General features: G+C 37.2%; 1 protein-coding gene across 6 annotated transcripts in view; it reads right to left on the reverse strand.

Annotated features, from left to right (window-relative positions):
- KDM5B (lysine demethylase 5B) overlaps positions 1-16,085 on the reverse strand; it is a 57,281-nt gene extending 41,196 nt beyond the window's left edge. For 3 of the 6 annotated variants that reach the window (XM_034414148.3, XM_060689701.2, XM_034414146.3), the window contains exons 1-4: positions 15,465-16,085; positions 4,217-4,294; positions 2,808-2,930; positions 1,943-2,113 (exon numbers count right to left, since the gene is read on the reverse strand). In XM_034414148.3, coding sequence (XP_034270039.2) covers positions 1,943-2,113; positions 2,808-2,930; positions 4,217-4,294; positions 15,465-15,602 — 510 coding nt within the window. In that variant the 5' untranslated portion in view covers positions 15,603-16,085. Of the gene's footprint in view, positions 1-1,942; positions 2,114-2,807; positions 2,931-4,216; positions 4,295-14,380; positions 15,186-15,464 lie in introns of those variants that run through there. The other 3 variants (XM_034414147.3, XM_087889278.1, XM_087889279.1) reach the window with 3 other exon arrangements.
- Positions 16,086-16,560: the final 475 nt, after the last annotated feature.

The following is a 16,560-nucleotide window of genomic DNA, read 5'->3' on the forward strand; positions in this document are numbered from 1 at the left end:
ATAAACTATAAAATATAGTGCTATAGAGACCCAGAAAAACTAGTCCTTAGTTCAGAACTATAACACTATGACCATTAGAAAATATTTTGACACACTTATTCATTATGGAAAATGTATTCACATTATACTGTACTCAAATGTGTAATAATGCAAACACAGTATAGGGTTTACTAAGTGACAATTTATTTTGATAAATGTAGGTTTCCATTAAGAAACACCCATTTGTAGTTAAATCAATGATACTGTCTAATTGTAAAAGGGAAGCTAATTATTTCTCTTGCTTTTCTTTCCTTCTTTTATTGAAGAAATATCAGCATATAATTAAAAAAATGATTAAGAAAAAAGGTAAGGAGAAAAAGGCAGGTTCAGCAGAGATGCACTTTACCTCAGTTTTCTAACATTGTATTCATCGTAAGAAATTAGTTATTAAAAGCCCATGCATCTATATAAACCATAATTAAATGAGCGGATTGTGTGTGTATATGCATCTGAAGAGAGACTAACATTAGTCAGGGTTTGTATTCTTTCCATGCATTTTATTAACTATATCAATCTTTTACCGTGTTTCCCCGAAAATAAGACCCTGTTTTGTATTTTTTTGAATCCTGAAATAAGCGCTTTGCCTTATTGCCATGTGCTCAAAAGCCCGATTGGGCTTATTATCAGGGGATGTCTTATTTTGGAGAAAACAGGGTAGGATAAGATCTCAAAATGGTCTCTACGTAAGATAACTTATTCAATTAAAAAATTAAAACAAAATAGGCTACTAATTGTTTAAAGAGCAGATAAAACCAGGCCAGCCATAAATGAAAAAGAAAAGCTTAGCAAAATAAAATGTATTCAAGGTTCTTTCAAAGATTACCAGTAAGAGAGAATCGTAAATGTTTAAATGTTTCTGAAAAATGGGATTACATTAATAAGATGCTATTTTAATACTTTCTAATTTCATCAACTGTAGTTAAGATTTGATATCAGAGTTTAAGGACAACCTTAAGCCCTTGGAAAGGTTATTAAGAAACTAGGTATCTTTCAAATAGACTGATCCCAAACAACTCAGGACTTTGAAGATCAATACTAGCACTTTTAATTCATTCCAGAAATGGATCATAAATAAAACCAATGCTAAATTGGAATGATGTGATCACAATGCTTATCAAATACTCTTGAAAGATGAATTTCATTAATATGAAGTTTCCAAGACAGCCATAGAAAAGGACCATTGTGCTAATATGGTACAGACATAACCAAGCTGGCCATAAAGATTTAGTCTAAAAAAAGTTATCTTGGTTTTGATAGAGAATTTTATGCTTCAACAATTTTATCAGACAACCAAAATCTGGGTCTGAATATGATTATTTCAGAGAAAATCAGACTACTCAATATTCACTTTGTATCTCAGAAGATTGCTTTTACATTTAGCTCTCAGATTTGAGAACAGGAAAAAGGTTTTATGCCTATATAATGAAAATGAAAATACCTAAAACAAGTTAAAAATAATAAGTAAATAGAAAAGTAGCATACTGAAAAAATAGAAATAGAAAAGAAAAGAAATAGAAAAGAAAAGTAGCATACTGAAACACGTGTACTATAGAATACAGGGCAAAGAGTTCTAAAGACAAGCAGCTCCAAGAACACTCTTCCTCCCAACTGTGAGGAAGCAATCAATTCATTCAGTTCTTCTTTTCACAGGATAAAAATACCCTCTATAAAAATCAGTTTCTTGATAAATAATGGTTGTGTTTTGGGATCATGGAAATCTTCAAAGTTTTATAAAAACTTCCCAAACCACACTGAATTATGTATCACTTTGAGAATCCAACAGCCAGCACCAAAATTTCTAAATTAAGGACAAATGTTTTATACTTTAAAGTGCTGTTAGAATGTTTTAGAGCAGAATGGGAAAAAGTTGATTAAAAATCTGGACTAAAAAAGCAGAACTTACCAGAAGGCTAGCTCCAGATTGGAATAAGTTGTAAGGGTAAAGAATGCGTTCATAGTGAGCACGTATATGTGATCCCACTGCTTTGCCAGGAGCAAATCCCATCTTGGTAGCTATTTTAGTCCATTTTCTGTCCTTGCAAACCAAGTCAAATCCACCTTCCTCTGCAACTAGCTATAAAGTAAAAATGTATCATGAAAACAATGATAAAAATACAGCTAATAAATGGCACTTTGTCTAAGTATGTAGTTTTGTGCTTTATCAGAAACCTATAAGTTATCAATAACAAAATAGTAATTTGATGTACTGGAGAAAAACTAAGTTTTAAGTAATCAACATGTTCCACTTAATTCTGGCAAAGGTACAATTCCTTATCATTTTCTAATAGAGAACAAAAACCTGTTCTATAATCCCTAGAAGAGTGATCCCAATCTTCCCAGTTCCATGAACCGGCAGCAGAAACGGCAACAATGGTGTGGGGGAGGGATGATTTTACACACACAACCTAATCCTGTGCAATAGAGCTTTGCACGCTTGCCTGCAATTTTAGCAGGCCAGTTTCCAACAGGCTGCGGACCAGTAGTGGTCCACGGACCTGGGTTGGGGACCCCCTGCCTTAGAATATGTCGATTTTTAAAAAACAAAAAATCAGTAGTCATAAAACCAATTGAAAACTGAAACTGAAAATCCCATATACAGTATAAAATAAAGCCTTGTGTGCACCTTGTCCATGGCAAAAAAAACTGTATGCCCCCAGTCATCCTAAGGTTGACATTATAATCTGAATTTTATTTCTAGAAAATGCATCCTTTCAGTGGCTTTAAGAACCATTTCTAAATTTTGTCAAAAAGTCTAATACATAACTTACCCGGTTAAGCTGGAACAAATCTAGAATTTTTCTTTCTACATGTGGAATTTTCAATGCGCATCCCTGGAGTTCCCAGAATTTTGCTATCTGGTCCAGAAAATTCAGCTTCACCCTAGTCTGAGCCTATTAAAATATAAAGTGGATATATTATACAGAAATCAGCTTTCATTTTGATTGTTTCAATCAATTCTTCAAGTCATTTTGTACTTTGAACAAAAGAAACTGTAAATAAAAGATGGCCTTTGGCTTTTCAAATGGAGAAGTCTTTGTTGCCCACTCTCTAGAATATCATTCTTCAGAGATCATATTCATCCCAACCCTGCTAGCTTTTCAGAAAGCCTTGAAAAAAGATCTGGCTTTGCAACTGAGCCTGGAGCCCTGCTACTGTGGCTGAGCTTGTTTCTTGGGTATACTAAGAGTGAATGTTTGCCACATGTTATTCCCTGGCTGCTATTTTATGTTATTTATTGTTTACCATATTGTTTGTATTGTGTTTTTAATTATTAGCTGCCCAAAATCATGTAATTGAGATGGGCGGCCACACAAATTTAATAAATAAATATTTATTCTCCTATCCATATTTCAGTGCTTAACATAGCAGTAAGAGAAATATTAGATATATTTCTAAACAATCATATGTGATACTTGGACAATCACTTTCTGTTTAAATACAGCTAGTATTCTAATGAAGTACAAAAATATTTATTTTAAAAATCTGTCTCACTGAAATTATCAAAAATAAAATTAGAATCTGATATACTGGGTATACAGTTACAGTCAAATTCAATTTGAAAACCAGGAGGTATGTAAACACTGGATTTTCCAGCCCTTGTACTCAAGCTCATATATTTCTAACTTATTCATTAATGATCTAGGTCAGTGATGACTAACCTTTTTGCCATTGCGGGCCAGGAGCGGGGGGGAGGGGGTCACATGCATGCATGCCCACACCCATAATTCTATGCGCCCCGCCCCCACGACCCCCCCTCCCTCCGCTTCTGGCATGGTGGGCCCGTTTGGCCCGTTTTTCTCTCTCCCCAGGCTTGGGCCATTTCCCGCCTCCAGAGGGCCTCCGGGGGGGAGGCCATTTTCACCCTCCCCAAGCTCCTAGAAAGGCTCTGGAGCCTGGGGAGAGAGAAAAATGGGCCTTCCCCACCACCACCCCGAGTCCCTCTGGAGACAGAAAACAGCTTGTTTCCCTACTTCCGGTGGTCCCACAAGGCCCGAAAATCAGCTGGCCAGCACGCACATGTGCGTCGGAACTGAGCTCGCATGCCCACTGATATGGCTATGCGTGCCACCTGTGGCACGCGTGTCATAGGTTTGCCATCACAGATCTAGGTTCTCTATCTGTATAGTATGATGTATAAATTCATTATTAATGTAATTTATATTTCTGGGGTCATTACCTCCAATTCATTCAGCCTTTGGATTCTTGGAGTAAAATGAAGTTTATCAACATCACATGCAAATGGAGGCTGCCAGTCCTAAAAAAAAAAAAAGAAAAATAGTAAGTTTGATCTGAAACATTTCTTACTGCATTTTCAGATATTTAGAAATTTAACTGAAAAAAGTATAATAGTGGATTACATCTTACAAGCGCTATGGTTGACAAGGGCAATTTGGAAATCACAGCAATGACGATCAAACAAATATATTAGTGCTCACTGCCCTATCTTTGACGCCTTTTATCTACTGGGAACAGGTGAAGTACTAAGAACATTTGTTTTATATTTTAATATTGCCTACAATCGGATAATTAAATGACTTCGTGTTAAAAATTAGTCTATCAGATTAGTTTTAAATATAGTACAAGTAATTTTCCTTGGTTTTTTGGAAAATATGGTATTTCTTCACTTGTTTTAAATCTCAGTTTAAATGCAGCACCAGAAAGTGAACTTGTATAATTAAACCCAAATCGTCTTCAGTGTTTTTGAACACTACCACTATATGAGCTGCAAGCTCCCAGTAGATTTCTGGGTTTCAATGTATTTTAAAGCCCCATACAGCATGGGACCAGGTTACTTGCAAAATTATCTTTCTCTGATGGTTTTGGTCTGTCCTTCCAGATCTAGCAATTGTTGCTAAAACAATCATTATTGCTAAAACAAACTGATGAGTCACTGAAAGCATGCCTTCTTTGTATGGCACCTATCTGAAGAGTTTGAAATATGGACAGTTCCCAGTTTATTGATCTTTCAAAAGGCCATGAAAACCCAGCTCTTCCTCCAGACAATGGAGTTGGGATGTTAGTATGGGGAGCCTGGTAGAAATTTATGTGACTAGTGACTTTCTAGTTTTACAGGTAGTCCTCGACTTATAACTGTCATGGAGCCTTGCCAATTATGGTAGTAAACTGCAATGGTTATAAAGCAGGTCATCATGTGACAAACACAATTTTATGACTTTTTTCTGCAGTGATCAGTCAGCAAATGCTGTGGTCGTTAAATAAGAGTCAGTTTGGTTTAGTGTTAAGGCATCAAGCTAGAAACCAGGAGACTGAGTTCTAGTTCGGTCTTAGGCATGCCTAAGGCTGGGTGACTTTCGGCCAGTCATTCTCTCTTAGTCCAACTCACCCCACACGGTTGTTATTGTGGGAAAAATAGAGGAGGGAGGAATATTTGATATGTTCACCACTTTTAAGTTATTCATAGAAATAGCAAAGGTAGGATAAAAAAAAATCTCTCCCCTTTATTCGCTCACTATCAGTATTTTTTGTCAAAAGCTGAAGTAAATGCCAGTTTTCAGCAAAATTTCATAAATCAGTCATGTGACCACACTGCAAATACCATAAAAAGTCAAGGACTACCTGTATTGAGCCTTGATATAGCTTTATTTGATTTCTTTGTTTTACTGTAATACCTTGTTTTTATTTTGTTACTTGACCAATATTTCTTACACAGATGGATGACAATATTTTTTATTAAAGCAGTATTCCATCCAACTTACAATCAAATTACAATAAAATCAATAAAATATAAAATATAGCAAGCATGATGGAGGGGTCTCATTCTTCCTTGCCAAAGACCTGGGTGAAGAGCCAGTCCTTCACAGCTCTTCTAAATAGCAACAGAGTGGAGACCCTCTGGATCTTGTGGGAGACCTTTTTCCAGGGAGCAGGGCTCAACTGGACTAATAAATAAATAATGAACTTCTTTATATGGCCAAAAAAAAAAAATCACCTATGCACTACTGAAATTTATTCCACATGAATTTTCAAAAGACTGTATTCTCTCAATACAGGTCAATTGTATACAATTAAATAGTTATATTTCAATCCTTATCCCATCAGCATAGTTAAGTGACTGAGAATGAGAGAAAATGATAGGCATATTTTTATGTATTAAGATTCATTGCTGGCAGGGGGTTAGAAACTGAGTCATTCAGATTTTAATCCATACATATTGCTATTTTGATTTTTTTTCATGACAGTTTGCTATTTATACTTATTTAGCATACAACAATTAGCGGAACAACAGAATATGGAATATGCTCCATCACAGTCACAATAACTTTGGATCCCTGCCTTGCTACCACTAGCTAAACTACAAGGCACAGAATACATTGTTACCTCCATATGAGGCTTTACCTTTACAAAGTTGTCTATACAGCACAGGTAATGAGACACTCCTTCTTGAGACCAAAACATAATGCAATTTTTATTTTTTATTTTTTTTATTTTTTTTAATTTGATTTATATGCCGCCCTTCTCCGAAGACTCAGGGCGGCTTACAATGTGCTCAGCAATAGCCTTCATCCTTTTTGTATATTTATACAAAGTCAGCTTATTGCCCCCACAAACTGGGTCCTCATTTCACCTACCTTAGAAAGGATGGAAGGCTGAGTCAACCTTGAGCCTTGGCGAGATTCGAACCCTGCAGTAATTGCAGGCAGCTGGTCTTAAGCAGCTTAATAACAGGGTGCCTTAAACCCTAGTACTACCAAGGCTCTTTTTGCTATTGGTTAGTTGTTTCATAGCTTCTTAAAATTTTAATCATAATTTCAATGACTGAAGGATGCTTTTAGTAGCTTTCTTGTAACAATGGAAAGGCTTCTACACATGTGCAGAAGAGTCTTCCAGTTACTACAGGGATCCCCAATCTCTGATCCGTAGCCTGATGCCAGGCCGCAGCCCATTTGGAACCGGGCTGTGCAAGTGGGCGGTGGGTGTGAGTGCAAAACTATCCCCCCTTGCTGCCACCTCTGCCAGTCCAACGAACAGAAAGCTTGGGGAACACCGAGTTACTAGAACTTCTGGAAAATTCTCAAAGCAAAACAAAGCAACATAGCTATTTTGGTGTTAAAAATGAGAGGGTCACCTTGCTTTACAAAATAGCTTCAAGCCTTCATTGAAGCCAAACACCCCCTTGAAAACCTGCATCGCTCTACAGACAATGTACAGTATAAATATCTATCAAAGCAGATTAAAAAATGCCTCATAGCATAGAATAAGCAATCCAACATCTGCCAGTTATATGATATATGAATATTCTTCAAATCTGTTTCCAGCAAAAATGTGGTCCCAATCTTATAGATTTGGGGAAGAACAAAATGCCAAAAATAAGACTGGAGCTGTACAAAATCAGCATACAAAAAGGAAGAAAAATTAAAATATTGTGTGCCTGCCCATTTTTCCTAGTAATGCCTCCCACAAGACCATTTCCTTCCTTCCCATTTGGATTCATTTTTGGTTTCAGAAGTTGATCTGAAAAGAAAAACACTCAGAAAATATATCAGCAAGGAAGAATTTATGCAATGAATCCTAGTTTTCTCTACCAAGTTCATCTTTCTATTATTGTTATATTAAAAAAAAAAAACCTCCAATGATTGAAAAGCCTATTGTTCCTCCACCATGTTATATGTCCCTTTGAAATATTATTCTCATCTTTTTTCTCTAAGAATATAACCATAAATATGATCTTAGCAAAATAGGATTTTGTAATCTGTTAAGAAAATGTTCCCTGATACAGTATATGGTCAATCTATTATCTACTTCTATGTTTATATCCTATTAATATCTTATTTCTGAAACTTGCACAAAGTAAGGTCTTCAATTTTACAGTCCAACTGCAAACAGTACACATATAGTCCTTGACTTATGACCAGTTGTTATCAATCATTCAAAGTATGACAGATTCCCCCACAAGATACTAATGACCTGGTTCCAAAGTTTTGATGACTGCCTCCCATCACCTAACCACATTTTGAGTGCTCTGCAGCCAGCTGAAATTTATGGCCTTTGCAGCATCCCAAGGTCATATGACTGCATTTTTTGTTTTTGCCAAAAACTGGAGTTTATTTATGTATTTCAGCAAAACCGTTCAACGCAATCAATGGATTTGCTTAGGGACTGGGGGTTTTATGGCAAATAATGCCATAAAATTAGGTCAGTCATATGATGCCCTGCTTTATAACCATTACAACTTATAACCTTAATGGGCAGACTCCATTATGGTTATAAGTCAATAACTCCCTGTACATCTAATGCATTACTTACGTAGGTTACTTTGCTAAAGATTTAAAAACCTTCTGATCAGTTCTTTTCCTGGAAAAACATTTTGCCAACTTTTTAAAATAGTTATTTGTTCTGTATTTATTTCTTTTATTGATCATTCATACAGATCATTAGAGATTGATATAATCAGGATATAGCAGTAACCTTTTTCTGAAAAAAATAGCTTGCTTCACTACTGGTAAATCATTATAAACATTCACTAACTTAAGTATTAAATTATTTGTTGCTTTGCATACAAAAAAACTAACATGGTTCATTATGTAATAATGCTAAATCCAATACAGTACAATATCACAGGTTGTACTGTATTTATTGATTAATATTTATTTTTCTATCCTTGGATTTTAAGGTTTATATGTATACCAAGTTTCTTAATGTATGCAACGCATGACTCCAGGCTGTCCTCACAGCTCTAGATGCCTTCACTAGATGCTCTCTACTTCATAAAATAGGCATGCCTCCACATGTCTTAATTCACAAAAAGCATCAGGTTGGTTTATATCTGTTAAAGGCAATAGTAGAACATGTAATCTTATATTATGAAAGACAATAATATATTTTCCTTCAGGAAATACTGGACTTCCAAACTTTAATATGATGTAGATGAAGCAATACATAAAAACTATGAAGTCTTCTCAGTACTGTAATGGAAAGGCAAGCTAAGAGCATTAATATAATCAGAGATAAAACTTTCAAGAATTGTCAGTCTGCAAAATTATCTTCTACATTGCTGAAAAGAAGGAAAAATACTACCTCTGAATAAATTGTACAGAAAAGTTTACAGATCAGATCCAAACCATCATACAGTCTATATATGGCTTCACCAGAACTGCAAATAGGATATTTGTTTAAAGGACTTTGAATAAATGAGAGACATAATGGTGTAACAATCTCTTTAGCAGGAATTACAGATTTTCTTGAGGAATCAAACAATCAAATCCAGGTCACTGAGAGAAATGGTAGTTAGGAAGGGGATCTGGAATAGAAATGAGAATGGATTTTTAATCAAGTAATAATGGAATGACTGGATCCATAGCCATCCACTGGGAATGAAGGAGAGCAGATTGATGAAAGCAGCATTGTATTGTAAACCCTGCTCCAGGAATAATGGAAACTACAATGCAGATCACCATAGAATCAGATGCTTGCACATATGTGCTAGTCGTTCCTGACTCTAGGGGCCAGTGCTCATCTCCATTTCAAAGCTGAAGACCCAGCGCTGTCCAAAGATGTCTCCATGATCATGTGGCCAGCATGACTAAACGCCACAGGCGCACGGAACACTGATACCTTCCCACCAAAGGTGGTCCCTATTTTTCTACTTGCATTTTTTTCCTGCTTTCGATCTGCTAGGTTGGCAGAAGCTGGAACAAGTAACAGGAGCTCACCCTGTTACGCAGCACTAGGGATTCGAACCGCTGAATTGCTGATCTTTTGATCGACAAGCTCAGCGTCTTAGCCACTGTGCCACCGCGTCCAATCAGATGCTTACCCTGCTTTTAATGATAACACTAGACTATCTTTTACAAGTGTTTTGGTCAGTTTATCTAGATTTATCTAGATTTCATTTCCTTAAAAAGATGGTAAGCAACGTGTTGTCATATCAAGAAACAAAGATTATTCTTTTAAGAATTTTAATATTATAAAGATTAAAATGTTTTAATATTTTAAGACTAATAAAATACAGTGAGGCAAATGATATTGAGACTGATTCAGCTATGAAGCAAGATTCATGTACTTGTCAGCAGATGGGATAGAACCAGGGCAATTCAGATTGCCCTGGTTCAGATCCATTATAGATTATTACATGAATTAGGTGGCATATGCCTGGGTTTATGCACTTCCCTTTTCTTCACACCAAAGAGAAATTTAAAGCTTTAATTACCCTATCAGCAACTATGGTTTCTTGATATTTTTTTCAACCATAATCTAAGAATAATATTTTGTCACTTCATGATTTATAATCTGGACCTGGTGTTTTCAGTGACAACTTCTGGACTTAACTTGCAATAGGAAATTTGCCATCTCTTTCATAGTGAAGAAAATAGATGTAATGATAAATGAAATAAGCTATCACTTCTGAAATTAGGTGTCATGTAAATTCAATGAGAAATAATTGGTTTTTTTAATATTAGGAAATACAAATCTTGACAGTGAGCAATTACGGTAATTCACATTTCATGAGCTATAAAACTGTTCAACAATGTATAGAAAACTATAGCAAAAATGAGCTTGAAGGTGAACTGAGGTAAACAATAATACAATTATGAGAGAAGTAACTCTCAAAACATCAGAGAAAAACATCTGGGTCAGCACATACTAAAATTCACCACCATATTTTCTAAATATTAAGAGGATAAAGGGTAACACATCTAAAGCAACATTTAACACATTAAGTGGTTCACAAAGTGTTTCCCAATTTAATTTATTTCATAAGAATTGTAAAACGTTTCAAGATTGGAAGTGAAGATTCATTTACCACCTGGGCAGAATTCTATAGAAACCATCATCCCTCCCATTTAACTAACTGCTCTTTAATTAGCTGGCATTTATGATGCAGAAGCCAGCAAAAAGCAGTTCTTTAGATGGAGTTCTGGATTAGTAATATAAAGTATGATAGATTTTCCACTTTTGGAAATGGATTTTATGTTAATTATGACTAGACTGTTTAAATTTGATCTATTCATACTCAGAAAAAAACTCTAACTTTTCTATCAATTCTGCTTAAATCAGAAGATCAAATACGGTGCAAATAACTCCACTAAACAGCCTTTACTATTTTTTTTTTTGCCATGTCATCAGAACATAATTGGTTACAGCTAACTAGAATTACTTGATTCCCAAGCTTGCTACAGCTGCTTTAATTCAAGATTTAGATCTTGATTAATCACAATTTGACTAACTGAATAGTACAATGTAGATGAGGAAGTATTCTATTTAAACACAAAAAATAATGTAATAATTTAAATTTCTAATTCTCAGAATATTCACCAAAGACTATGTTAGGAAATTCCGGGAATTGAAAGCCACATATCTAAAAGGCAACATATGGAAACCTGTCCTAAGTAGAAATATGGGAGACAGATATCATGAAAAATCAAGAAACATAGGAAAATAATTTAACAAAGGACTCAATAAAATAGGGTTTGTAATCAATTGTTATAACTGAAAATCTCGTTTCAGGAATATAATTTAGTGCTCTAGTGCACAGACACACAGTTTATGAAGTGCAACATATTTGTTTTGAGATTTTTATTTTGAAAACTTTGTTGTCTAGCATTTTGAAAAATGAATTGCAGTTCTAATAAATATAAATATTAAAATAAAATAGCTCCAAGTATGTCTAAATGTATAATGTTCAATATTTTAATCGCTAAAATAACCTCTAAGTGAACATGAATGATAAAGGTCTAATACTACAAATGAGAACTTCGTTAATTTTAAAAGCAGAAGGTAGAAAAGAATTCCCAGTTTTGAATGATATCTACTTCTTAGCCAGAAAGGGGTATTTTCTGCCAATGAATGTATATACTGTTCATGATAATAAAGGGACCATTTTCCCTGAACATTTTAGATGAGATATTTCTCTAAAAACTTGCATTCTGCAGCAGGTTCAGTGCTTTACATAAGTCCATACTAGTACATAAATATTTATTAAATGTACATATGCTATCCAATATATAAACATTTACTTAAATCAATGTACTTACAATTATTTCAACAAATCTAAAGTTTGTATAATCATACAAATCCTGTGAGAGTTAGGAGCAGCTAACTTTACTGATATCATTAAATAATGTGGCATTTGGGGTTATAGCCTCTAACATCAAGAATTTAAATTGTTACAAAAATTGTTTTCAATAACAAGGTGAGAAACAGAAACTAGATTATTTTAAACAACAAATGGACCAGATTGAAATACTGAGTCATTATCTGGATTCACAAAAATCCATGGGCACATTTTCCACATCATAGGAACATACGCCACCTTGCTGGATAGGTTTTCTTCTTAGTCTGCAGGAAAATTACATTTAATTTATGTCAGCATACTTTACATTTTTCCATTAGCTTATATTATTTAAAAATAACAGTCAAGAAGAGAGATCCACACAAACATTCAGGCCAGATAAACATAATTTTAGACTTTTCCACGCATTATGGAAAATGAAAGCTATTTATGCACATATGGGTAGTGTGCCTCTTCAAAATGATATACTCACTTTCTAGAACAATTGACTGCCAAGTCCAGAAAAAATATGGAGTTTGTTTATTTTAAGTATCAGCAATAAATGCATCAAAGCAGACATGGCTGTGTAATCATGGTACACCTTATATTCCATATACTGATCTATAAATCAGATGTGTTGTCCAATATGACCTCTATTATACACAACTAGGCTTTATTATAAAAGTGGTATTACTTACAAAAAGAGTTTCAATGTGGAACACATGTTCTCTGACAGTGTGAGATAACAAATTCAGAGACCAGGCATGGAAAATAGTATTTTTCTTGAAAAATACCTTAACAAAACAAATTAGTTTTTTCCCCCACAATATGCACCAATTAAATGAAACAATAAGCATCTCACTTATTTTCAGTTCTTTTTCTAAAATAGACTAGATTTTATTTTAAAAACCTGGCCTTAATTGACAAAACTCCCAGGTAACAGTAATTCAACAGCCATTTGGTCATCCCAGTTTTTGAACTGTATCTCACAAACATGTACAAAGCTGCCCCCAAACACCAGAATTTAAAGTGATTGTAAAATATAATAAAGGCTTGCATGACAATCTTAAATATAGAAATTTTGTCTGATTTAATAACAAATTTAAATATGGAAAAAAATAATTTAGAGAATCTACAAAATATATATTTCATATATTTTTTTAAATCAGAAACTGTATAACATGTAAGTGCTATCCCACTGAGTACTACTTCTAAATAAACTATTGAAATAAGTGGATCACTGACTGGAACAAAGATGAGTATTTTTTAATTAGCAGAAGTCCTACATACCACTTTCTCCAGTTATGTTGACAACAGTAATTAAAACTAAAAGTTATTTTCAAATGTATCCAAAACAGAACATAGATAAATTTTAATAGAACTTCTAACAATCAAACGTCTTAGTTTCCAAATTAAATGCTGTTAAGGACCCCTCACTATAATGAATGCTGCCTGAGGCCATTTGGTCTTGTAAATGAAGATATTTTTGGTGGAAGGAATAGGTAACTCTCCTTTTAAGAACCAAACATGTGATTTTTCAGATACTTCCTTCTGATCCATATTTAATCTTTTTCACCAAATTAAAGTAACTATAGTAATAAAGTCACAGCCAGTAACAATAAAAAAATAATTAACAGCTGTTTTACTCAAAACTACCCTCTTGCAGCCTGCTGTAGTGCCTGATAATATTTTTAATGATGGAGACTTATCACCCTTCCCACTATGTATTGCATTCTAAAATGGTGGCCATGTCTGCCTAGGATTCTAAAAGAAAAGATTTCTCCAAACTCCAATGCAATATATTTATTTTCAACTTTAAATTGTGGATACTTTTATTAAAATCAAGCCAGATGGGTCCTGAATGTCCACAGAATTATTTTTATAGGTACAGAAAAGAGGGAAATAAGGAAATCTTCAGCTTTAGCTCAACCACAATGCCAACATGGAGGGCAACACCCAAGCAGCTGTCTCATTTAGGTCTTTACACAATGATTGCTCTAAGTATTTATATTGAAAGCAGTAGTGTAACTCTAAGAATTTGACACAGCTTAAACTTTGTTTGACAAAGTACCTGACTAGGCACAAAACTACTTTCAAAATATCCAACTTTATGAACTGGCTGTCTCTTTATAGCTATACAATTTCTTCTGAGGCTACTGCCTTGTAGAACTCCACATTTGTTTCAAACAAAAAAAAAAAAACCATCTAGCATACATGTTCCATTACTTGCCTGCAAGAAGAAAACATAAATCTAGTCATGCAGGGAAGTTTTTAAAAACCCTTTATGAAGTTGAAAACATGTCTGAAAGCTGCTGCACCCATGATGCCTACCGTTGCTAGTTCTTCTTGGGTAGAAACAAAAGCTTCAACTGCTCTTTAAAAGGCACGGCCCACTAGCGACCCTCGGAGAAGTCATCCAGAGGAGGCCCTTCAAAAACAACCCCGAGATAACTTCTTCCTTTTCATCTAAAAACGCAGCAGCTTAAGAATTGTTTCGTGCGTGAGAACGGGGGGGTGGGGGGCCCAGTGAGAAAGAGAGAGAAGAAACGCTACAAAAGTAAGCTTTGTGTGTGTGTGTGTGTGTGTTGTGTGTGTTGTGCTTCCAAGATCGTCGGTTGGACCTCGCAAAGGAACTTTATTCGGACGGCAGAGGATTGCGAGTGAGCAGAGTTTCTCGAGTGGAGTCGGGGACCGAAGCCAGAGCGATGGGGGAGCTCGCCGGCAGCCATATTTATGGGTCTCCCACGGGGAACCGAGCCTCGAAACCCGCTTTGCTTACAAGGTCGGCCAAGCGACACCCCCCTCTCTCTCTCCTCTCTCAGCCGGGTGGGGTAGGATGGGGGGAGCTGTTCCGGGCTACAAAAACAAGCCCACCTGAAGCACACAAAGCTTTTTAGGACACCGGACCTCCTAGGATGGCCAAGGCGAGGAAGTGGCTCCCCCCCCTCCCGCTCCGTTGTTTCCCTCCTCCCCTCCTCGCTAGCCTCCCCACGCAGGAAAGCCTCGAGCCCCACCGACCCTGAACAGATGGATAGCCGGGAATCCCTCTTAGGGAAGGAAGGGCGCACTTCCACCCCCCCACCCCCCCACGTAGCGACGCGGGCGTGGGACGACGGCAGGAGTGGAAGCTTCGTGCGAGGAGGGAGGAAGGAAGGGGAGTTGGGGGAAAGTTTCGGAGTAGGCACGGAGGGGGACGCCCGGCAAGCGAGTTCAGCGAAAGCCTAGGAGGACGAGAACTACTTGGAGTCCCGGGAGGAGCGCGTCGAAAGGGGTCGAGTGGTCCGGGGGACGAGTTCCCCCCCCCAGCCTATTTTCACGTACGGCTTCCACACACACACACACACACACACACCCCTTTCAATGCCTGGTTGGGATGGGGAGGCAAGAGATCGACCCTCTCCCGCGGTTTACTCACCGGTGGTGGCCGCACCTTGCAGATCCCGGTCCGCTCGGCGATGGGCCGGATCTTGTGGATAAAGCCGAAAGGGTCCGCGAATTCTTCCCAGGTGGGCTCGAAAACAGGGCACTCTGGCGGCGGCAGGAACTCGGCCATGGCCAGCTAGATGGCCGGCAGGACAAGCACCTCCGACTCGGGCAACCGTTCCGAACAATCCCCCAACAGCCAAAGCGTCGCTGAACACCTCTAGAATGGACGATGTGCCTCCGCGCAAAAGGGAGGGAGGAGGAAAAAGAGTCCGCGGATGAGGACGCTCTATGAAAAGTAACACCCCCCCACACACACACACACGCCGCTTTTTTCTTAGGGGCTGGCGTTCGTTCTCGCCACATGGGGTGCCAAGCCCTCCTTCTCCTTCTCACCCCTTTGTTTGTGGGTCGGGATTACGGGCTGCGAGACTCTTCCAAAGCAGTTAACAGAAAATGGGGCTGTACTATGCTCCCACTTGCAGAAGGTCTCTTCCCCCTCCGGCTACTTGGGCTGGAGTTTAGGGCCTATTGGGCCCGAAGGATCGCAGATTGAGGCGAAGAAAAGCTCTCGGCTTCGGTACCGTGGCTTCCACGGCGACGAATTGGAATCGAGGGCCGGGTTTAAAGGCCCAATGACGAGCGGCCCCCCATTGTTCGAACTGGTTCAGTCAAGCCAGTTTCTACTAAATAAATGTAGTTAACTTTAGTTGGTATAAATATATACACCACCAGTCGAGGATGCATGGGACTGTGAAGATTAGGCCCTTGGCTTAAATTGCTGTGACTGAAATTGCTTAAGAAAACGGGTGTGTCTTGCTTGGCCTGGGTGCACAAACTCTTGCAGCCATGTGCACAACGGATTCAGTCCATACTTTACCTGCAGCTTTAATTTATGCCTGTCCTGTTACCTCTTCTCCCCCCCCCCCCAGTAGTTATAAAATTAATCTGAGTAGTTATTTTGGTCTGAATAAGGCCATTTTGTATCTTTGAGCTACTGAGGTTCTCTAGATATAAGAAAACATGACACATGAAAACAAGCCTGCCAAAATCTCATAGTTTTCACTTTAAAAGCAAATTTCTGGTGC

This window comes from Pantherophis guttatus, chromosome 3, assembly GCF_059756535.1.
Source record: "Pantherophis guttatus breed Tessera chromosome 3, ASM5975653v1, whole genome shotgun sequence".
Lineage (NCBI taxonomy): Eukaryota > Metazoa > Chordata > Lepidosauria > Squamata > Colubridae > Pantherophis > Pantherophis guttatus.